Below are 24,811 nucleotides of genomic sequence, written 5' to 3'. Positions count from 1 at the left end.
GGAAAAAGCTACTGGTCCAAAACATACAGGAAATCCAGGACTCAATGAGAAGATCAAACCTAAGGATAATAGGTATAGAAGAGAGTGAAGACTACCAGCTCAAAGGACCAGTAAATATCTTCAACAAAATCATAGAAGAAAACTTCCCTAACCTAAAAAAAGAGATACCCATAGACATACAAGAAGCCTACAGAACTCCAAACAGATTGGACCAGAAAAGAAACACCTCCCGTCACATAATTGTCAAAACACCAAACGCACAAAATAAAGAAAGAATATTAAAAGCAGTAAGGGAAAAAGGTCAAGTAACATATAAAGGGAGACCTATCAGAATCACACCAGATTTCTCGCCAGAAATTATGAAGGCCAGAAGATCCTGGACTGATGTTATACAGACCCTAAGAGAACACAAATGCCAGCCCAGGTTACTGTATCCAGCAAAACTCTCAATTAACATTGATGGAGAAACCAAGATATTCCATGACAAAACCAAATTTACACAATATCTTTCTACAAATCCAGCACTACAAAGGATAATAAATGGTAAAGCCCAACATAAGGAGGCAAGCTATACCCTAGAAGAAGCAAGAAACTAATCGTCTTGGCAACAAAACAAAGAGAATGAAAGCACACAAACATAACCTCACATCCAAATATGAATATAACGGGAAGCAATAATCACTATTCCTTAATATCTCTCAATATCAATGGCCTCAACTCCCCAATAAAAAGACATAGATTAACAAACTGGATACGCAACGAGGACCCTGCATTCTGCTGCCTACAGGAAACACACCTCAGAGACAAAGACAGACACTACCTCAGAGTGAAAGGCTGGAAAACAACTTTCCAAGCAAATGGTCAGAAGAAGCAAGCTGGAGTAGCCATTCTAATATCAAATAAAATCAATTTCCAACTAAAAGTCATCAAAAAAGATAAGGAAGGACACTTCATATTCATCAAAGGAAAAATCAACCAAGATGAACTCTCAATCCTAAATATCTATGCCCCAAATACAAGGGCACCTACATACGTAAAAGAAACCTTACTAAAGCTCAAAACACACATTGCACCTCACACAATAATAGTGGGAGATTTCAACACCCCACTCTCATCAATGGACAGATCATGGAAACAGAAATTAAACAGTGATGTCGACAGACTAAGAGAAGTCATGAGCCAAATGGACTTAACGGATATTTATAGAACATTCTATCCTAAAGCAAAAGGATATACCTTCTTCTCAGCTCCTCATGGTACTTTCTCCAAAATTGACCATATAATTGGTCAAAAAACGGGCCTCAACAGGTACAGAAAGATAGAAATAATCCCATGCATGCTATCGGACCACCACGGCCTAAAACTGGTCTTCAATAACAATAAGGGAAGAATGCCCACATATACGTGGAAATTGAACAATGCTCTACTCAAGGATAACCTGGTCAAGGAAGAAATAAAGAAAGAAATTAAAAACTTTTTAGAATTTAATGAAAATGAAGATACAACATACTCAAACTTATGGGACACAATGAAAGCTGTGCTAAGAGGAAAACTCATAGCGCTGAGTGCCTGCAGAAAGAAACAGGAAAGAGCATATGTCAGCAGCTTGACAGCACACCTAAAAGCTCTAGAACAAAAAGAAGCAATTACACCCAGGAGGAGTAGAAGGCAGGAAATAATCAAACTCAGAGCTGAAATCAACCAAGTAGAAACAAAAAGGACCATAGAAAGAATCAACAGAACCAAAAGTTGGTTCTTTGAGAAAATCAACAAGATAGATAAACCCTTAGCCAGACTAACGAGAGGACACAGAGAGTGTGTCCAAATTAACAAAATCAGAAATGAAAAGGGAGACATAACTACAGATTCGGAGGAAATTCAAAAAATCATCAGATCTTACTATAAAAACCTATATTCAACAAAATTTGAAAATCTTCAGGAAATGGACAATTTCCTAGACAGATACCAGGTATCGAGGTTAAATCAGGAACAGATAAACCAGTTAAACAACCCCATAACTCCTAAGGAAATAGAAGCAGTCATTAAAGGTCTCCCAACCAAAAAGAGCCCAGGTCCAGACGGGTTTAGTGCAGAATTCTATCAAACCTTCATAGAAGACCTCATACCAATATTATCCAAACTATTCCACAAAATTGAAACAGATGGAGCCCTACCGAATTCCTTCTACGAAGCCACAATTACTCTTATACCTAAACCACACAAAGACACAACAAAGAAAGCGAACTTCAGACCAATTTCCCTTATGAATATCGACGCAAAAATACTCAATAAAATTCTGGCAAACCGAATTCAAGAGCACATCAAAACAATCATCCACCATGATCAAGTAGGCTTTATCCCAGGCATGCAGGGATGGTTTAATATACGGAAAACCATCAACGTGATCCATCATATAAACAAACTGAAAGAACAGAACCACATGATCATTTCATTAGATGCTGAGAAAGCATTTGACAAAATTCAACACCCCTTCATGATAAAAGTCCTGGAAAGAATAGGAATTCAAGGCCCATACCTAAACATAGTTAAAGCCATATACAGCAAACCAGTTGCTAACATTAAACTAAATGGAGAGAAACTTGAAGCAATCCCACTAAAATCAGGTACTAGACAAGGCTGCCCACTCTCTCCCTACTTATTCAATATAGTTCTTGAAGTTCTAGCCAGAGCAATCAGACAACAAAAGGAGATCAAAGGGATTCAGATCGGAAAAGAAGAGGTCAAAATATCACTATTTGCAGATGACATGATAGTATATTTAAGTGATCCCAAAAGTTCCACCAGAGAACTACTAAAGCTGATAAACAACTTCAGCAAAGTGGCTGGGTATAAAATTAACTCAAATAAATCAGTTGCCTTCCTCTATACAAAAGAGAAACAAGCCGAGAAAGAAATTAGGGAAACGACACCCTTCATAATAGACCCAAATAATATAAAGTACCTCGGTGTGACTTTAACCAAGCAAGTAAAAGATCTGTACAATAAGAACTTCAAGACACTGAGGAAAGAAATTGAAGAAGACCTCAGAAGATGGAAAGATCTCCCATGCTCATGGATTGGCAGGATTAATATAGTAAAAATGGCCATTTTACCAAAAGCAATCTACAGATTCAATGCAATCCCCATCAAAATACCAATCCAATTCTTCAAAGAGTTAGACAGAACAATTTGCAAATTCATCTGGAATAACAAAAAACCCAGGATAGCTAAAGCTATCCTCAACAATAAAAGAACTTCAGGGGGAATCACTATCCCTGAACTCAAGCAGTATTACAGAGCAATAGTGATAAAAACTGCATGGTATTGGTACAGAGACAGACAGATAGACCAATGGAATAGAATTGAAGACCCAGAAATGAACCCACACACCTATGGTCACTTGATTTTTGACAAAGGAGCCAAAACCATCCAATGGAAAAAAGATAGCATTTTCAGCAAATGGTGCTGGTTCAACTGGAGGTCAACATGTAGAAGAATGCAGATCGATCCATGCTTATCACCCTGTACAAAGCTTAAGTCCAAGTGGATCAAGGACCTCCACATCAAACCAGACACACTCAAACTAATAGAAGAAAAACTAGGGAAGCATCTGGAACACATGGGCACTGGAAAAAATTTCCTGAACAAAACACCAATGGCTCATGCTCTAAGATCAAGAATCGACAAATGGGATCTCATAAAAGTGCAAAGCTTCTGTAAGGCAAAGGACACTGTGGTTAGGACAAAACGGCAACCAACAGATTGGGAAAAGATCTTTACCAATCCTACAACAGATAGAGGCCTTATATCCAAAATATACAAAGAACTCAAGAAGTTAGACCGCAGGGAAACAAATAACCCTATTAAAAAATGGGGTTCAGAGCTAAACAAAGAATTCACAGCTGAGGAATGCCGAATGGCTGAGAAACACCTAAAGAAATGTTCAACATCTTTAGTCATAAGGGAAATGCAAATCAAAACAACCCTGAGATTTCACCTCACACCAGTGCGATTGGCTAAGATCAAAAACTCAGGTGACAGCAGATGCTGGCGAGGATGTGGAGAAAGAGGAACACTCCTCCATTGTTGGTGGGATTGCAGACTGGTAAAACCATTCTGGAAATCAGTCTGGAGGTTCCTCAGAAAATTGGACATTGAACTGCCTGAGGATCCAGCTATACCTCTCTCGGGCATATACCCAAAAGATGCCTCAACATATAAAAGAGACACGTGCTCCACTATGTTCATCGCAGCCTTATTTATAATAGCCAGAAAATGGAAAGAACCCAGATGCCCTTCAACAGAGGAATGGATACAGAAAATGTGGTACATCTACACAATGGAATATTACTCAGCTATCAAAAACAACGAGTTTATGAAATTCGTAGGCAAATGGTTGGAACTGGAAAATATCATCCTGAGTGAGCTAACCCAATCACAGAAAGACATACATGGTATGCACTCATTGATAAGTGGCTATTAGCCCAAATGCTTGAATTACCCTAGATCCCTAGAACAAACGAAACTCAAGACGGATGATCAAAATGTGAATGCTTCACTCCTTCTTTAAATGAGGAAAAAGAATACCCTTGGCAGGGAAGGGAGAGGCAAAGATTAAAACAGAGACTGAAGGAACACCCATTCAGAGCCTGCCCCACATGTGGCCCATACATATACAGCCACCCAATTAGACAAGATGGATGAAGCAAAGAAGTGCAGACCGACAGGAGCCGGATGTAGATCGCTCCTGAGAGACACAGCCAGAATACAGCAAATACAGAGGCGAATGCCAGCAGCAAACCACTGAACTGAGAATAGGTCCCCTATTGAAGGAATCAGAGAAAGAACTGGAAGAGCTTGAAGGGGCTCGAGACCCCAAAAGTACAACAATGCCAAGCAACCAGAGCTTCCAGGGACTAAGCCACTATCTAAAGACTATACATGGACTGACCCTGGACTCTGACCTCATAGGTAGCAATGAATATCCTAGTAAGAGCACCAGTGGAAGGGGAAGCCCTGGGTCCTGCTAAGACTGAACCCCCAGTGAACTAGTCTATGGGGGGAGGGCGGCAATGGGGGGAGGGTTGGGAGGGGAACACCCATAAGGAAGGGGAGGGGGGAGGGGGATGTTTGCCCGGAAACCGGGAAAGGGAATAACACTTGAAATGTATATAAGAAATACTCAAGTTAATAAAAAAAAAAAAAAAAAAAAAAAGAGCACCAGTGGAAGGGGAAGCCCTGGGTCCTGCTAAGACTGAACCCTCAATGAACTAGATTGTTGGGGGGAGGGCGGCAAGGGGGGGGGAGCATGGGGAGGGGAACACTCATAAAGAAGGGGAGGGGGGAGGGGGATGTTTGCCGGGAAAGGGAATAACACTCGAAATGTATATAAGAAATAGTCAAGTTAATAAAAAAAAAAAAAAAAAACCAAAGCTTCCCCTTCTGCAGAGAGAGAGAGAGAGAGAGAGAGAGAGAGAGAGAGGGACAGAGAGACTGTAAAATCTGTAGTGTTGGGGCTGGAGAGATGGCTCAGTGGTTAAGAGCACTGCTCTTCCAGAGGTTCCGGCAACCACATGGTGGCTCACAACCATCTGTAATGGGATCCGATGCCCTCTTCTGGTGAGTGTAGAAGACAGCTACAGTGTACTTACATATAATAAATCAATCTTAAAAAAGAAATCTGTAATGTTTCTAACTCGGTGTGACTCTAGGTAAATCACTTAAGCCTTCAGACCTCCGTTTCTACCTCCGAGTTTGTTAGACAGAGAACGAGAACAACACCCACCACATAGGGATGTACAACCCACTAGGCTCCAAACCTAGCGACAGACCCTACGCCCAGCTAAGAGGTACAGCCCTTGCCTGCTGTATGTAGGTGAGGTGATGGATTCTGTCCTCCAACACACAAATAAATTACAATGTTTCTAAACAGGAAGACAAAACTAAAATGATACAAATGTCTCCCGACAGGCTTTAGTTTGTCTTCTTTCTCTAGTGTTGTATAACCTCCAATCAGTCTTTCCTTTCATAGGCTTGAGTTTCAGTCAAAACAAAATCGGGATATTTAAATCAAAGGCTGACCTCCAAATGAAAGCCATTGTATGTGCATTCCCACACCCGCACATACAATAAATATATAGTTTTTGAGACAATGTCTTTCTATGTATCCCTTGCTGTCCTGAAACTCTTTGTGTAGACCAGGCTGGTCTTAAATTCACAGAGCTCCACTTGCCTCTGCCTCCCAAGTGCTGGGATTAAAGGTGCCACCACCAATAACTGATTTTTTTCAATGTAAAAAAAAAAAAAAAGAATGTTTAAATTGAGGCCAGAGCAAAAGGATGGCTATGAAAAAGGAGGAAACTGTTAGCAGAAGTCAAGTGCCAATCCCCAACACTGTTAATGATACTGTGTCAGACAGAAGCCCAGCATAACTGTCCTCTGAGAAACTCCACCCAGCATCTGAAACAGATATAGACACCCACAACCAAACATGGACAGAACTCAGGGAGTCTTGTGGAAGAGTTGGGGGAAGGATTGGAGGCCCTGGAGAAGACCAGAACTTTACAGGAAGACCAACAGAGTCAACTAACCTGGACCCTTGGGGGCTTTCAGAGATTGAACCGCCAAGCAAAGAGTATACACTGGCTGGATATAGGCCCCCCAAACAAATGTAGCTGATGTGCAGTTCAGTCTTCATGGGGGTCCCCCAACAACTGGAGCCAAGCCTGTCCCTGAATCTGTTCCTGTCTGTGGTATCTGTTCCCCAACTGGGCTGCCTTGTCTGGCCTCAGGGAGGTGGGGGGGAGGGGAGGATGCACCTAACACTGTAGAGACATGATGTGCCAGGTGGGGGCGTACCCAGGGGTCATCCACCCTCTCAGAGGAGAAGGGGGATGGGAAAAAGACCGTATGAGGGAGGGCAGTGATTGGCATGTAAAGTGAATAAACAAATTAATGAAAAAAAGAAAAGAAAAAAGAAAGGGACTTGAGCTGGGCAGCGATCCCAGCACCAGGGAGGCAGAGGCAGGCAGATCTCTGAATTTGAGGCCAGCATGGTCTACAGAGCAAGTTTCAGGACAGCCAGGGCTACACAGAGAGCCCTGTCTCAGAAGAGAAGAGAGAGAGGATCTTACATAGCCCAAGCTGGTCTTAAACCCCCAATATTGCTGAGAATGACCTTGAACTTGATCTTTCTGTCCTTTCCTCCAGGTGCTGGATGGACATTGGTGCACGGCTATGCTGATCTATGCAGTGTTGGGTAGAGACCAGGACCTCCGGACTCTACGTCCGCACTCTGCCAGCTGAGCCTCACCCTTGGCTTTTCGTTCTTTTTCTTCTTCTTAACCTATAACCCACGATTACCTCAAACTCTTTTCCTTTTCTTCCTGTTTTCTTTTGTTTGTTTGGTTTTTTGTTTGTTTTGAGACAGAGTTTTGCTGTCCAGCCCTGGATGGTCTCAAACTCACAGAGATCCTACCGCTTCCGCCTCCTGAATGCTGAAATAGCCTCAAATCTTCAGTCACTTTTCCTTAGTCTCTTGGATGCCCCCACCTCCAGATGACCCCATTGGTTCTGCTGGTTTTGTAAGCTTATTTTAACGACACAGTAGCTTTATAATAGTTCTCCCTTCTTCTGCCTCCAATAAACTAAGCAAAAGGCTCTTCCTTCCTAAAACCGGTTTCCTTTTCAGAACTCCCAAAGGAAGCAGCCTTCGTCCCGCCAGATTCCTGAACACTGCAATGGGAGCCCCCTAGTGGCAGAAAAGAAAATAAGACGTGGGTTAACGGAGTGCCAGCTGTGGAGCCTGGCCTCCTCAACAATGACCAGAAGGCAACAAATCTCAAAAGAAGCAATGGTGACACTCATTTTTTTTAAAAAAAGATTTATTTATTTTATGTATATGAGTACACTGTAGCTATCTTCAGACACACCAGAAGAGGACATCAGATCCCATTACACATGGTCATGAGAGACCATGTGGTTGCTAGGAATTGAACTCAGGACCTCTGGAAGAGCAGTCAGTGCTCTTAACCTCTGAGCACCTCTCCAGCCCCTTAAACTTTTTTTTTTTTTGTTCTTTTTTTCGGAGCTGGGGACCAAACCCAGGGCCTTGCGCTTCCTAGGCAAGCGCTCTACCACTGAGCTAAATCCCCAACCCCTAAACTTTTTTTAAAAATTCTCTGTGTAACCACTTGGTTGTCTTGGAACTTGCTCTGTGGAGCAGGCTGGCCTCGAACTCACAAAAGTCCATCTGCCTTGGCCTCCCAAGTGCTGAGATCAAAGGCATGAGCCACGATGCCAGTGACACTCATTCTTCTTGGTAAACAACAACTGTCTAACTGAACTCAAGGCCAACTCAACAGGAGCCAAATCACACCTTGTACTGGGGTCATGCGTAGCCAGCTTCCCAGAGTTAGTGAGGTCATGGATCTTGCAGGAGAATTTATAACTGCCATTTTCCTAAGCCAGCATAATTCTCACCTGCATCCTAAATACTAATCCTGAAGTCTACAGCTAAGTGTAGCTCTCGCCACTCACTATAGAAACCTCTCTTCCCGGCAGATGGAGACTGTTGAAGAAAGCCATGACTTGTCAGAACACGGAGAACGAGTCACTGGTGCCCAGTCCCACCAGCTGCATCTGCATTACAACTCCTGTGCCTAGGGCTCGGGGAACATTGTGGAAGAGAGGGCAGAAAGACCGTAAGCACCAGAAGACCAGGGTATGTTCCACGAGATGGTGTCTCCTAGCAACAGCAGGGAGTTTTACCTCAACAATATGGCTGCCGAAACAAGGCATGAACTAGAACAACAGCATACAATGCTAATATGGGGTGGGGGGTGTCTCACAGGGCCCAACCCTAGACAACTGCAAGCAACTAAGGAATGCTGAGAGCAGGAGAAAGGAGAAACCGTCTATCCCCAGGTGGTTATCAATACCAAATGATGCACCCTGTGATCAATGCACACAAGCAGCATCAGAGAAATGAGAAAGCTGTATTTATCATGCATTTCCTTTTGCTTAAGTCTTTTTTTATTAATTAATTTTTTTATGTTATAGATACACTGTTGCTGTCACACAGCAGAAGAGGGCATCAGATCCCATTACAGATGGTTGTGAGCCACCATGTGGTTGCTGGGATTTGAACTCAGGACCTCTGGAAGAGCAGTCAGTGTTCTTAACCTCCGAGCCATCTCTCCAACCCCCTTTGCTTAAGCCTTAAAAGCAACCTCCTTTTTCTTTCAGTGTTGGAGAATCGAAGCCCAGGACGTAGGCTGGAGACATGGCTCTGTGGTTAAGAGCACTTGCTGTTCTTGCAGAGCTTGGTAATTACCTATGTGGCAGCTCAGAGCAGCCGGTGACTCTAACTCCAGAGGCTCTCTGCTGTCCCCTTTGGACCCAGAGACCCCGAACTCACAAGTATACACACAACCACACCTGTACACACACAATTTAAAAAACGAATTTAGACACACACACACACACACACACACACACACACGTGCGCGCACACACACGTGTACAATCTGGTGGGTTTTGGTGTACTTATAGAATTGCAATACAACGTGATGATCTACCTCAAGAATGTTTCCTGGCCAGGGATGCAGGGATGTGATTCAGTTGGTTATCCCGTCACTTGAGAGGCAGAGGCAGAAGGGTCAGGAAGTCCAGGTCAGTCTCAGCTACATAAGACCCTGACCGAAAACAAACAACAGAAGCCAAGTAATTCAACACAGAGCCTTCCAGTTCATCAGGACACAGCGTGAGCCAGGTGCGGTGGCACGCACCTGCCATTTGAGCACTCAGAAGGTAGAGGCAGAAAGATCAGAAATGTAAGGTCATCCTTGGCTACATGGCAAGTTCAAGGCCAGCCTGAGCTATATGAGATCCTATCTTTAAATATAAGAATGAGGGAGAAGAGGGGAGGGAATATTTCCTTCCCTAAATTGTTCCTCTGAGATTCGACTTGTTACAGTAAGACAATAGACAAAGTGGCTGGTGGGGTGGTGCAGTGGGTAAGCCCCCACTTGCCCCGCACCTGACACCCGGAGTTCATTCCAAACGGGAGAATCAATTCTGAAGAATCTTCCTTTGACCTCTACACCTGTGTGCTCACAGCTGCCTGTAACTCCAGCTCAAGGGGAACCTGACACCCTTTTCTGGCCTCTGTGGGTAATTAAATGCACGTGCGGACATATACACACAAGTAAAAATATAAATAAATCTCTCTTTAAACGATTAAGGGAGGGGCCAGCAAAAATGTGTCAGGAAATGAAGGTGGGTGTAACCAAGCCGGACAGCCTGAAATTGATCGCCAGGTCCCACAGGCAAAAGGAGAAAACTGATACCTGAAAGCATTTCGACTCACGAATCATAGCTTGCACGCACTCCTGCCACAGTGAATAAAAATGCAATAATTTTTAAAGAAAAATATGGTTAAGATGGTACATTTTAGGGCTGGAGAGATGGCTCAGCAGGTTAAGAGCACTGTGGCATTAGCATACGACTTGAATTCAAATTTCCCCAAACCATGAAAGAGGCAAGCAGGGAATAAGCCATGGATGACTTGTAACCTCAGTGCTATGGAAGGCAGAGACAGGAAGATTTCTAGGGCTTACTGGCCCGCAGCCTAGTTGTATGTTTCATGAGAGACCCAGTCTCCAAGAAACAAGGCAGAGCGTAAGAAAGTAGGACACTGTAGATCCTCCTCTGGCCTCTGTGTGTGCTCAACACACATGCGCGCGCGCACGCACACACACACACACACACACACACACACACACACACACACACACACAACACAGATGCAGTATGTATTTTCCAAGGTCTCTTTCACCAGGCCCTAAAGAAATTTCTCAAACTTCCCACTGCCTCATCCAGTCCAGCCTGTGGTAAGGCCTTGATTGGAGTCTTAAGGGACCCAGGCCCAGGCTGCTGCAGTCCCATACACTGATGAGTCATGTGACCCAGAATCTTGTGTTTTCAATGTGAAATGCCCTCCCCACCCCCACCCCCACCCAACACACATGTTTGAATGCTTGTTCTCCAGCTGGTGGTGCTGTTTAGCAAGATTGTGGAAGCTTTAGGAGGAAGTGAGCACTGGAGTAAACCTTAAGGTTTTGTATCTCAGCGCTATTTCCTGCCCCCTCTCTGCTTCTTGACTGTGGATACAATGTGACCAGCCAGCCACCATGGTACTCTCTGGGGCTGTAAATCACCCCGTGTTCTGCTTCCCTCCCTCAAGTTGCTTCTTACAGCTGCAAGGGGAGTAACAGAGGCCTGTAAGGGATCTACAGTGGCTTTTCATGGCTACCTTTCCAAAGGCTAGGGTGGGGACCCTTCCCCTCCCCAAGGCAGCATGGTTTGACAACCTGAGTTAGAACAGTAATCAAAAATCAGACACATCTTAGGGTCCAGGGTATTAGGTTCATTTTGGGAAATTCCTTTTCTGAGCACATAGTAGGGACAATGCTTAAGAGTCACATTACTTCCAGAGGGCCTGAGTTCAAATCCCAGCAACCACATGGTGGCTCACAACCATCTGTAAAGAGATCTGATGCCCTCTTCTGACATGGAGTTGTACACGCAGATAGAGCACTCATGTACATAAGAGTCACATTAAAGTTTTGCTAAGTTGCCTAGGTTGGTCTTGAACTTATGACCTCCTGAATCAGCCTCCTGAGTTTAGAATGATAGGCTTTCACTATCAGTCTGACTGGAAGGAAACTTCCATAGAGACCCTTGTATACCCATGTCTTGAGCAGAGGTGGTGCTCTTTTAGGACTTAAGTTTGTAGTATACACTGTCACACATAGTCCCTGCATACAGTAGGACTAGCTGAGGCACATAGGCTATGGGAAGTTTTTTTTTTTTTTTAAATTTATTTATTATATATAAGTACACTGTAGTTGTCTTCAGACACACCAGAAGAGGGCATCAGATCTCATTACAGATGGTTGTGAGCCACCATGTGGTTGCTGGGATTTGAACTCAGGACCTCTGGAAGAGCAGTCACTGCTCTTAACCGCTGAGCCATCTCTCCAGCCCCCTATGGGAAGTTTTTATTTTGCATTTTTGTATGCGTCTGTGTGTGTGTGAGAGGTAGTACGCACACAAGAGTGCAAAACAGTAGGAGGCCAGAAAAGGGCAACAGGTCCCGTGGAGCTGGAGTTACAGTCGTTGTGAGCCACCTGGGGTGGGCACTAGTAGGGCAACACAGATCCTCTGCCAGAGCAGAACACACTGTGCCCCTTCAGAGCGGTCTCTGTGTCCTCTGGCTGTGGGGATTTAGTAGGGAGAGCAAGAGGTGCAAGAGACACCTGGGATCATCCAGAAACTAGGTAAGGGAAGACGAAGCAGGCTCAGAGGGGTCTGCAGCCAGGGTGCAGCGCACCCACACGGGAACCCACACGGGAACTGTTACCGCAGTGGGACAAGCTGTAGGCTCCTTTGGACTCTGCCCAACACGTGAGCACAGACGTTGGGAGGAGCCCCAGAAACCCAAAGACAGCACCAGGCTGCTTCGAAAGGGGTGAGAGTTTATTGGGGGGAAGGTAACATAGTTGGTCAAAGGTCATCAGTGCAGTTTTGCCCTTCCCTTAGGGACAGGGCAAGTCAGTCCAGTGTGTGGTCCTTGGAGCCAAGGGGGAAGGCCCAGGGAGTGTCACAGTATAGCAGCAGGAATAATAGTGTGAGCTCCCCCACAGGCCCACCCACAACCCAGTCTAGGAACCGGGGTTCCCTGTCAAGGTCCTCAGGCATCTGCTACTGAGCCCCAGTCTCCTGAGGCAGAAAGCGTCGTTGCCGGAGTGTGGACTTCTCCTCTTCCTATAGGGACAGGCAACAGATGTGTGTCACCCAGGCAGGGTGAATGTCAGCCTTGAAATCCACTTTGTGACAAACAGAGCTGCCCGACCCTCACCACTAAAATTAGTTTCACTCAAGCCTTGCTTGATAAGCATCACTTTAGAAACAGTCAGCTTGTGCATCGTGACACATTTCCTGGCTCAGGGCCATTAACACACTGTGATGGTTAACCCTAATTGTCAACCTGACATAATCTGGAATACCCTAGGAGTGGAGTCTCAATGAAGTAGTGCTTAGATCAAGTTGTTCTGGGAGCATTGGGGTGGGGTGGAGTGGGGGGTTTCTTTCCATGGTTAATTGTAGTGGGAAGATCTGCCTACTGTGGGCGGCACCATTCCCTACATAGGGCTGTAGACTGGGGAAAGAGAGCTAAGTGCAGGCACGCATGCATCTATTGCTGTCTTCTGACTGCATACCCAATGTCACCAGTTCTCTCAAGCTCCTGCCTCCTTCACTCCCTTGCAAAGACTGAGTGTAACCTTAGATTATGATGTAAATAAACCCTTTCTCTCCTGAGCTGCTTTGAAGAGTCTTTTGTCACAGCAACAGAAGTAAACCAGTGTGGGTTTAGCTTGTCAGTCCTAAGGTGGGGAGACATGAATCTCCCATCTCTAGACTTATGTTCTCATGTCACCCAGCACCAACCCCCAAGGCTCTATCTAGTTCCTTCCCACGGCACATGTGATCTGCTGGGGACATGTGATCTTTGGGCTCCATTCTTACCACCTCTGAGGCAGTGCTAGGGCTGGCACCCTCAGGAGAGCCCCCTTCATCCCTTGAGCAGTCAGGTCCCGCATCTTCCTCATACTCTGTCAAGCAATCCGACTCCTCCCCTGGGATGGGAAGTATCAAGGTGCAGGTGAGGAGACGTGGGCTGAGTTGATATTTTCAGCCATGCATGCCCCCTGCCCACATCTCCAGGCCCAGCACGCCCAACTCTCAAGGGTCCCTTCAGCCCCTCACCATCAGCACAGCCATCAGAGACGTAGCTTGTTGGGGGCTCAATCCGGGACACGATCTCAGCCAAGTCAGTGAAGCCAGAGCTCGGGAAGGCAAGTATCTGTAGGGTAGGGTGGGTGAGGCTTTGGGAGTAGGGATGGTCTGAAGGGTTTTAAGAGCTCAGAGGGGACTCTGAGGTGGTGCCTGAGACCTGAGGGGCTCGGCAGAATAGAGGGGCTTGGGGTTCTGGAATCTCTGAGTGAGTTTGGTCCCAACAGAAACATCACAGGCTTACATCTGCACGGCGACTTTCATTAAGGTCTGTAGACCTCCGGTCTGTGAGCATTTTCTCAATGACTTCACCACGGGTCCAGCCTCCAAACACAGCCTTCCCATACTGGTAACCCACATCCTGCAAGAAACAAGGAGGCCGGGATTGTGCCTGAAACCACCACCTGCCCCCACATCTACACACAGCTTCCTTCAACATCCCCATTAAGTGCTTGACTTCTGGGACAGCAGACATCCGAATTAAATCTATTTCAGAGTAATGTGTAGTCTACTTGCCCACAGATTTTCAGTTGTTGCCCCTTCCAGACATTACTAATCAATCTCTTCAGATCTCTCTCCCACTCAGCCCCATGAGGTATTTCAAGTACCAATTAACCAAGATGGTAATGTGCAAAATTATTTTCAAGGTCTGAAACAATGCATCACGTTTGTGAATAGGGTCATGACCCATGTCTACAGTAGACATTAGTCCATTCTGGTACATCCTTCCAGTAATCAAAGAGAGACGTCAGACATTTTAACTTGGAACCTCTAGGCAGCATCTACTGATCAATATTAGTTGATGTGGACATGTTTTGCAGGGTCAGTGGCATATACCATATTGGTCCACCCCTCTCCAGACCCATGGCAGACATTACTAATTGATCACTGCTTTCACTCTCTGCTTATTAGAAATGACATCAGAAACCACTACACGGTGTTTCAGGCAGTGCATGTCACAAATTTAGTGCGAATGTAATAGAATACATACAGCCATACCCATATTGTATCTACTGCAAACATTACTGTCTACTGTTTAGACATTATCATTGGTGAATCTACTTCCCATAGCCCAATGACTCACATAGATCTGGTCAAACTTCCCGAAGTCCATGGTCTTGAAGCAGTCAATGGATGGACGAAGGTACTCGCAATAGGAACTAGACTTGACAACTTCCAGCTGCCGCACACAGGACACATACGCCAGGCGGGACTGGATCTCAGCCATGTCTGGAACCTTTACCTTGTCTGCCCAGGGGTTTAGCCGTTTCCACAGCAACCACCAGCCAGACAGGCTGTCCCCATAGGTGCTGAGATCCGTCTCATCCTGGCTTCCCACGTCGATGGCAATGACCGTTTTGGCCCCCATGCTGCGGGCGATATCCGCTGTAGAGCCAGGAGGTCAGCAGTCTGTCCCAACAGGAGCCCAGCAGGGCAGGGATGCCCAACCCAGTCCCACAGATACCACAATGCAAAAGGGCACATGGGGGTGGGGGGGTGGGGAGCATGCAAACACCATGCTGTCATGCAAATGACATGGAAATGTATGCAAACAAGTCAAGAGAAGATGGCCCAGGGAGAGTGGCAGTTATGTTTGTGGCTGTCTGTCTGTCTGCTTGTCTGTGCGCTACAGAGCCAGCCTTGACCCGAGGAAATGCCTGTCTATTCATCTTTGTGTAGTTATTCTTGAGTTTATGTTGCTGGCTGTGTGTGTCACACACATGTCGCCTGCATGTGCCTGTGAGTGTTTACATCCCTCTTTTCTGAGACCCTGTGGGAAGCACTGTCTTCCTGTGCCTGCACCTCTGGCTCGGCCTGTCCGAATGCATGTCAGGAAATGTCCATCTGTGTGTGTTGTGTGCAGGCTGGAGTTTAACACGAGTGTCTTCCCTTATCACTTGACACCTTTTTTTTTTTTCTTCCCTTTTCTTTTTTTTTCGGAGCTGGGGACCGAACCCAGGGCCTTGCGCTTGCTAGGCAAGTGCTCTACCGCTGAGCTAAATCCCCAACCCCAATCACTTGACACCTTAAAAAAAGCACTAGGTGATGCACACTTTTAACCCCAGCACTCGGGAAGCAGAGACAGGCAGGTCTCTGAGTTCATGGTCAGCCTGGTCTACACAGTGAGTTCCAGGACTGTGTGGACTACACAGAGAAACCCTGTCTCAGAAACCAAAAAAAAAGAAGAAAAAAAAAAAGATTTCTTTCTGTGTCTGCAGGTGTGTGCCTGCCTGTGTTTATGTGCACGTGTGTACAATGCCTGCAGAGGCCAAGAGAGGCATTCCATGTCTCTGGAGATAGTTACAGGTAGTTGTGAAGACGGAGGTGCTGGGAAGAATGTAGGTCCTCTTCAAGAGCTCATTCTTAACTGCCAAGCCCACACCTTTTTTGAGAAAAGGTGTCCCACTGAACCTAGGGTTCATCCTTCCCTCTAGACTGGCTGGCCAGTGAGCCCTGGGGATCCTCAAGTCTACTCCTTCCCCCCAAAGTGCTGGGGCTATGGATGTCCACCACTGTGGCCATCTTTACACGGGCACTGGGATGGAGTGCAGGTTATGTCTGCGCCTTCCACAGAGACACTTTTCCAGCCCTGTATGTGTCTGCATATCCATGTCTGCCCGTGTACCTGTAGGTCTGTGAACACCTATGTGAGTGTCATGTGAGGGATGGTGGCCGTGTTTACAAGTATGGTTACATTTCCAGTGCTAGCAGGATCACGAGAAAATGCTTTTAGTTCAGCCCTGAGTTTTCACCCCTGTTGTTGTGCTGCAATGGGAACCGCAGATAAGAGGTGGATTGGGGCACGGCTACCCCAGTGCACCCTCATTTACAAGCTTAGAATCCCCACACTTGGGAGGTGGGAGAAGGACTGTAAATTCAAGATCACTCTCAGCTATGTAGCAAATTAGAGGCCAGTTTAGGTTTAACAATAACTAACTAACCAGTCAACTAACCAACCAGTCGACCGACCGACCAACCAACCACCAACACAGGGCCACTGAGATGACTCGGCAGGCGGGGCCCTTACCAAACTATTCATAACCAGAGTTCAACTCCCAGGACCCACATTTTGGAATGAGAAAAATAACTACTATAAGTTGTCCTCCAACCTCCATGTGTAATTATATTTTAAAAATCCTTTATTCATAAAGTTAAACACAGACCCAGATAGATGCACACAGTGTGGTACAGCTGACCAGATCCTGGTCTATGAGATCAAGTATGTGTAACTAACGTGTTCCTGGTCTATGAGATCAAGTGTGTGTAGCTAACATGTTTCTGGTCTATGAGATCAAGTGTGTAACTAACTTGTTTCTGGTCCATGAGATCAAGTGTGTGTAACTAACGTGTTCCTGGTCTTGAGATCAAGTGTGTGTAACTAATGTGTTCCTGGTCTATGAGATCAAGTGTGTAACTAACGTGTTTCTAGGGCGCACACTTTTGACACTGAGTTTCTTGGTTGGTTGATTGGTTTGGTTTGTGTTTTTTGTTATTTGTTTTTTTTTCCAGAGCTGAGGACTGAACCCAGGGCCTTGTGCTTTCTAGGCAAGCACTCTACCACTGAGCTAAATCCCCAACCCCTTGGTTTGTGTTTTTTGAGACAGGGTTTCTCTATGTAGCCTTGGCTGTCCTGAAACTCACTATGTAGACCAGGCTGGCCTCAAACTCAGAGATCTCTGCCTCTGCCTCTGGCGTGCAGGCATTAAAGGTGTATGCCACCACCCATCAAGAGAATGAGTTTTCTTCAGAGCTGCACTTGAATCTACCTCCCGTCTATGCTTGTGAAGTCAGTAAGCATGCTGGGAATGTAGCCCAGTTAGTAGAGTGTCTGCACAGCGTGAAAGTCCTGGACCCCATTCCTAGCACCATGTAAACTGGGCATGGAGAACCCATTTGTCATCCCAGCAGCCCAGACATAGAGGCATGAGGATTCAAGACTATCTTTTGATTACCTAAGTTTGAGGCCACCATGAGCTATGTGAGATCCTGTCTTAAGAAACAAAACAAAAACCCTTTAAGTTGGTGGTTGTGAAAAAATGCTTATCTTGGTCACATTGGCACCTTATTCAATCTACAAGTCTATACACGCATAGTCCATAGAGTGTGCAGGGAAGGTGTGAACACACGGGTCAGTGCGGCTAATTACATCACACAGACATGTTTATTCCTTCATGTGCTTGGGTTCTACCTATGCAAGCCCCTGAAAGGTGTGCATCTGGAGCTGCTGTGCACATGTCAAAGCGTGTTCTGTATGTATGTATGTATGTATGTATGTATGTACGTATGTATGTGCATGCATAACCGGGTGCCAGCGCTAGTCCCTTGTATGTCTGTCATCTCTGTGTCCACTGTGACACGTGAGAATGGGAAGGTGTTTCATTTGTTATTTATTTACAGACAGGGTTTCCTGTAGCTCAGGCTTGTCTGGAACTTGCTTTGTAGCTTAAAATGGCCCTGGATTCCTGATCCTCCTGCTTCAGTCTGAATCCCGGGATAAGGGGTGTGCAGCACCATGTCTGGTTTTGTGTGAGCAGGGGTGAGAATGTAGAGCTTCGTTCACACAAGGCACGTTCTCCACCAACTGAGTAGTCAAATCCTACTTTTAACTAAAAGAGTTTATCTTTTGAGATAGGGGCTCATGTAGCCCAGGATGGCTTCAAATCCATTTTGTAGCTAAGGAAGGCCTTGAACTTTTTTCCCCCCTTTTTGTTTGTTTGTTTTGTCTTCCAGACTGGGTTTCTCTCTTTAGCCCTGGGTGGCCTCGAACTCAGAGATCTGCTTGCCTCTGCCTCCCGAGTGCTGTGATCAGAGGTGTGTGCTACCGTGTCTAATGTGTGGACTTTTCAAATGTTCATGTTACTGTCCACATACACTCACATATCTGTATGCATGGACATATGCATGCCTGCATGTGTGTCAGTCTATGTCACTGTGCAAGCTGTGTATGCCCTCTGGAGCTTTTCCATCCATATGACTTGTCCCTTCTAGTCTGTGTGTGCAGTGCCTGGTGACCAGGGTCCATGCAGATGCGAGTGGGCAGCCACTTGCCTGGCAGGTTGTTGATGTAGCCACCATCCATGAGCAGGTGCCCATCCTTCGGGTCGCACAGCGGGGGCAGGTAGCCCGAGAGCGTCATGCTGGCACGCACATAGCGCCACAGGGAGCCTGCCCGGTGGGATACACAGACACAGACACGCACAGACACGCTCAGACACACTTGGAGGCCCGGTCAGCCTGTGGGCTCGCTGACCTGGAACGTTGTTAACGTAACACCCGTCCACCAGCAGGTGCCCGTCCTTGGGGTCGCAGAGTGGGGGCAGGTAGGGACAGTAGGAGGCACTGGCCCGGACGTAACGCCACACGCAGCCTGTGGGGGATGGCGGGAGGGCGTGAGGTGCCCGACAAGCCTCCCGGCTCCCCACCCCTGAGAACGGACATACCTGGGGCCTTCGGGACATTAGTGGGTGATGGTTAGTGATCGGTGGACGGGCCCAGGTGGACGGTCACTTGTGTTAACAACGTCCCAGATGCTCAGCTGCCCTCCCCTACAACCCATCCCCACACGCTGGCCAGCACGATTGTAGCAGGGCGTGGCAGGATGGCACCCACCATCTTTGTGGACACGCATGGCGGATGCAGTGATGTCTGTGGTCACATTGAAGTAAGGCAGCCACAGGTCCTAGGAAGGGGTAAAAAACAAAGTAGAAGAGGGCGGAGAACCCATGGGGGGAAGGCAGCAGGCCAGGTGTAGGGGATGGACATACCTCGATCTGCTTGTCCTGGAAGACACGGTGGATACTTCGGTTAAAGGCCGAGCCAGTAAACATGGAGGTGACAGGATATGTGAGGTCCAATACAGGCTCCAGTACAGAAGTCATGCTCTAGGAATCAAATGGTCAAAGGGAGTTGCTTAGAGTTACAGGGAGGTCAATGCTCTAGGAATACCCATACGCACACAGGGCTTGTGAGTGTCAATCAATACAATGACTGCTCTAGTTGGAAAGTTTGGGGACTGGAGTCATTGGCTAAGAAGTCACGGAAGGTTCATCCAAGGTCCCAGTGATATTTCTGTAAGGATCTAGGCAGAATTCCCAGAGTACAGGACCCCTACCCACACTACGGGATCAGGCTATGGCATTTCCACGGGTATCCCTGCGCCTCTTGGGCCCTGCAACCCCATCTCCTCATAACCCCCACAAAACACACCTTGGCCCACTCCCGGGCTCGCTGTTTGGTACGACTGGCGCTGCGTTCCTCGGCATACAGGGCCCCAATGAAGGAACCTATAGATGTGCCTCCCACAAGGTCGACTGGGACCCCTGCCTCCTCTAATGCCTTCAGCACCCCAATATGCGAGCAGCCCCTGCAGAATGGAGGGGACCTGGTGACAAGCTGGGGATCTGCGGGTACCTACCGCCCCAGGAATTCTCTAGTTCCCACTTCCCCTCCGGGCGTGTGCACAGGCGGGGGTGCGGAGTAGATGGGTGGGTGGAACTGTAGCCGGGCTGTGGGGATATCTCCAAGGTAATAAGCTCCACCCCTTACACGTCCTGCTCCTGGGTCTTCGAATATGCCCGTCCTTACCTGGCCCCGCCTCCACCCAGCACCAGAGCAATAGTGTTTCCTGTGAGCACTCGTGCCAGGCGGGAGAAGTCGCTGTGACGGTCTGCACGCCTGGAGAAAACCTTCTCATACAGCTCATGCTGGGATCCAGAAGAGAATAAAGACGCATTAGACTGAGGTAATAGGGAACAAGTCTAGGGGATCCCTCAGGCACACACTGGTCTTTGCTACTTCCCCTGACCCCTGCAATTGGTTCAGGCTCTGTCTCAATTCCCTAAGTTCTGCTCTTAGACAGAGGAGGGTGTGCCTCCTAGGAGCCCTTCCCAGGCTCCGCCCAAGCCCTGGCCCTGCCCCACTATGGAGCATGCAGTACCCCTAAACTGCACCAAACGCCACCCATTGGCAGATGCACCAAATGCTACCTAAGGTGGAAGAGGGCGTGACATCAAGCCACGCCCATAGGCGAAGGGGTGTGTCCCCAGACCCGAAGCAGCAGAGAGGTGTGCCACTCAAGGCCTTTATTCAGGCCACTCCCAAACCTCAGTCCCGGCTGGAAGAACAGTTATTCTCAGGCCTCAACCCCCCACTGGAGGGGAAGTCTTTCTCAAACTATACTCCCAAGCAGAAAGTGTGCTTCCTAAGGCTCTTCATGCCACACCCAAACGCAATCCCTTAGGTAGAAGAGAGTGTACCCATTGCTTCCTTTCTTAGATTACCGCCCCTTACAAGTTTAGCTGGGCTGCGACGCGAGAAGAGGCGGCGAGGACAGCGGAGGTGCAGGTGTCCAGAGCACCAGCTGCGCATGTTGAGCCACTCTACAGTGCGCGTGGGCCCAGGGCCTTCCTCCCGGTGCAGCAAAACCAGCTGCTTCAAGGCACGCACGGCAGTGTTCTCCAGCATTTGTTCCAGCTACGGAAGACAGAGACAGGTGGAGGCCATTGATACCTTCTCTACCCACACCCGACCAAGCTCGGCTCCCTCACAGAACAGCAGCATGAGCGGACATGGCCGTATACAGGCACAGGGGGACAAGGGATGAGATCCGGAGGGAAGACTGCGGTCTATGTGTGTGCAATAGGTGTATAAAGTCTCCAGACCTGACCGACAGTGGGTTCCTGGTCCCCCAGGCCCACAATGAGGATGCAGTCGGCCTGGCGGAGGCAACGGACGGTCCAAGGCGTCAGGGACGTGTCAGTTTGGTAGAGTACAATTCGATGGGCATCTTCCTGCTGAGCCAGCCACCCTGACAGCCGGAATTCTTGAATGCTGGGGTATAATGAGGGAGTATCATCTTGGAGCTGGTCTGGAGTTCCACAACCTCTCCCAACACAGAGATAGTGCAATCCTACCGCTGGGAATATTTAGATCTTCCCAGGTCCCAGTAATTAACATCCATGCCAAAGCAGGGAGTTGGGGGTCAGGGAGTGTTGAAATGGGGGCTACATTTATTTTCACATGTATTTGTTTTGTATCACTTTGCCAAGTGAAACCATGAACAATGTTAATGCTCAAGAATCATGTAATCAAGTTACAAAGAAAATAAAACCAAACAAAAGAAAGAACAAACCTCATAATATTTTAAGTATGCTTTGAGCCACAGTCATAGTTATGAGAGCTGCATATGGCCCCTGGATTTCCAGTTTGACACCTCTGCTACCTAAAGGGGTTTGCCCACATCGCTTCCCTATTGATCCCACAGACAAGAATCCTCGATTCAGAAGCCAAACTTAGAGAATCCCCAATATTAGGCCTTCCACCCTTCCAGCCCCGCTCCCCAAAACCCCACATACCTATCCAGCGCTGAAGCCCCCAGGCGTGCCCGGATGATGTCACTGTTAAGGAGGAGCGTGGGACCTAGTGGTAGTTGAGGAGTGGAAGTTAGAAACCTAGCTCGATGCTTGGGAGGCCTCTCCTACAACAGATGACTTGTCACCCATCCCTGTGGCGTAGGATCCCTTACCATCACCCCCACTACCCACTCGCCCACCCCTCAGTATGGATGACTGGTGTATACACACACGGTTCCACCGGACAGACTCCCCACTCACCAATAGCTTGCAGGGCATGCTGAAGTTCCAGAGTAAAGGCCATCATGGGCACCTCAGCACACACAGGGAGGATAGCCACAGTGGACAGGTTGCTGGCTGGGTTGGTCAGCTCTGAGTGCTGCGGGACACTGAGTCCGGAGCCTGCTGAGACACCAATCGTAGATTGGCTGAGCAACTCTGAGCAACTGTGTGGAGAGGCCTCCTCTTTCTCCCCACCTCCTCCTCACAGTCCCCCTCACACCTCTTCTACTCCCTTTTCGCTCTCCTCTATCCCTGCCTTTTGTCCCTCAGCCCACAGCTTCCCACGGTTCTGAGCTGGGATAGCACCATACTGAGGCCACGGCCGTAGTAGCCGACATACAATTCCACCTTGGGTGTTGCTTGTTAAGACTCGGCCAGTACCCTTCACTTTGGGCCTTAACCTACGAGACCCATTATGTGATTTTGTTGTTGTTCTTTTCTGAGACACGCTCTCACACAGCTGAGGATGACCTCCTGCCTCCTGCATCCAACCTCTACGTGGTAGGATAACAGACATGTGGCGCCGCAGCCAGCTACCAACTAGGTGGTGTTAGAACCATTCAGATCCACCATGCCTATGCACCCATTCCACTCTGACTCAGGCTGCTATGTCCCAACACCAACTTAGACAAGAACATCCGTGACTGCTCTAACAGCCTAGACCGAGTTCCTCAGTGAACGCAAATACTTTCCAAAGCTCTTCCTTCCCTCTCAGGTTACTCCTGGTTGTGGTTCAAAAGCACCAAACCCTGGACTGGGGCTCTGGGTCCAGTACATGACTTAGCATGCACAAAGCTCTGGGCTCCATCCACAACACAAACCGAGGTGACGGGCGGCACATGCCTGTCATCCAAGCACTCAGAAGGTAGAGGCAAGAGCATCATAAATTCAACGCCATCCTTGGCTACACAGTGAGTTCAAGGCCAGCCTGGGCAACATGAAACAAGGCTCCAAACTGCCACACCTTGTGTGGACCGTCCTACTTCTTTCGGTTCAGCCCACAGTCCTCAGAAATCCTCCTTCCATCCATCCTTCTCTCCGGCTTTCTGCCTGCAGCCCTGTGTAATCACTGTGCTTTGTTTCCCTCTGTATTTAACCAGCTCCTCACATTGGGGTCCTTGTGTGTGTGTGTGTGTGTGTGTTTTTTTTTTTTTTTCTTTTTTTCGGAGCTGAGGACCGAACCCAGGGCCTTGCGCTTGCTAGGCAAGCGCTCTACACTGGGCTAAATCCCCAACCCCTTGTGTGTGTTTTAAATTATGTCTTTCCTACTTATATGACTTTGGCCTCTATCCTGAATGTGAAGGTTATGTGGAGGAAAGGTTAGCAAAATGTAGAAGCCTTTGGTGGCATGGCCTGGACAGACTGTACCGTCATTTATTCTAGCTCACAGAAACTACAGCCCAGTATAAACAACCACAGTTTCTAGCAGGCCAGCTTAACTTCGGAAGCCACTTCCCAATGTGCACCTGGTGCGCGCCCTGGAGCTCTCGTGTTATTTTACTGTGATTCTTTGCCAGGATGCTCATGTGATTCCACTGGGGCCAGGAACCAACCTCCCTGCTGGAGTATGTGCCCCCATGGACCAGAGAGAAGGCTCCGCAGGTAAAGGTGTTGCTGTGAAGCCTGACGTCCTGAGTTGACCTCCCAAGATCCACATGATGGAAGCTAGAAAACTTGATTCCTCGGACCCTCACACATGTGTGGTCACGTGTGTGTGCAGTTTCGCTTGTGCGCGCACTCACAATTAATAAGTAGTAAAAACGTTGCACTTACTTAAAAAGTAAATAAATAGGGGGCTGGGGATTTAGCTCAGTGGTAGAGCGCTTACCTAGGAAGCGCAAGGCCCTGGGTTCGGTCCCCAGCTCCAAAAAAAAAAAAAAAAAAAAAAAAAAAAAAAAAAAAAAAAAAAAAAGTAAATAAATAAAGTCCGCCCGCTAAGACTTTAGACCAATTAACAAACTGTCTAGAAACAAGGACTACATTTCCCAGCAAGCACTAAATCCAACTTCCGGTTCCAAACCTGCCTCCAGTAAGATTTACTGTTGAACTCGGTTTCCCATCATGCCATTTGCCCAGACTCAATTTCCCAGTCAAACTCTCACCTGGAAAGGGTCCTTGCAACTGCTGCAGATTGCCCAGAATTTTCTGGCTTAGCAGATGAATAAGGCGAGTCACGACCTAAGGCAGAGGGTTGGGGAAGAGAAAGAGAACAGTGTTCATTGAGACTGAAAGGTCCCATCTTTTGTTTCCTTCACCTGAAAGGCTAGAAATTCCGTTACTTGGGCTGCACCCCCCGACTAGGGCAGCCTGGCACACGGGAG

At 47.4% G+C, this 24,811-nt stretch overlaps 1 protein-coding gene across 27 annotated transcripts in view; it reads right to left on the bottom strand.

Moving 5' to 3' along the window:
- Positions 1-12,519: 12,519 nt before the first annotated feature.
- Pnpla6 (patatin like domain 6, lysophospholipase) overlaps positions 12,520-24,811 on the bottom strand; it is a 29,366-nt gene continuing 17,074 nt past the window's right edge. For 5 of the 27 annotated variants that reach the window (XM_087578714.1, XM_087578716.1, XM_087578717.1 and 2 more), the window contains 15 exon segments: positions 24,593-24,668; positions 22,470-22,610; positions 22,212-22,275; positions 21,519-21,687; positions 21,148-21,330; positions 20,443-20,561; positions 20,065-20,221; positions 19,623-19,739; positions 19,468-19,537; positions 19,109-19,225; positions 14,942-15,243; positions 14,102-14,218; positions 13,831-13,927; positions 13,591-13,700; positions 12,520-12,828 (listed from right to left, as the gene is read on the bottom strand). In XM_087578714.1, the coding sequence (XP_087434840.1) occupies positions 12,766-12,828; positions 13,591-13,700; positions 13,831-13,927; positions 14,102-14,218; positions 14,942-15,243; positions 19,109-19,225; positions 19,468-19,537; positions 19,623-19,739; positions 20,065-20,221; positions 20,443-20,561; positions 21,148-21,330; positions 21,519-21,687; positions 22,212-22,275; positions 22,470-22,610; positions 24,593-24,668 (1,902 nt within the window). In that variant the 3' untranslated portion in view covers positions 12,520-12,765. 27 annotated transcript variants of the gene reach the window in all.

Source organism: Rattus norvegicus, chromosome 12, assembly GCF_021556685.1.
Source record: "Rattus norvegicus strain SHRSP/BbbUtx chromosome 12, alternate assembly SHRSP_T2T, whole genome shotgun sequence".
NCBI classification, from domain to species: Eukaryota; Metazoa; Chordata; class Mammalia; order Rodentia; family Muridae; genus Rattus; species Rattus norvegicus.
The sequence above is the reverse complement of the archived record's forward strand: the minus strand, read 5'-3'. Positions and strand labels throughout refer to the sequence as shown.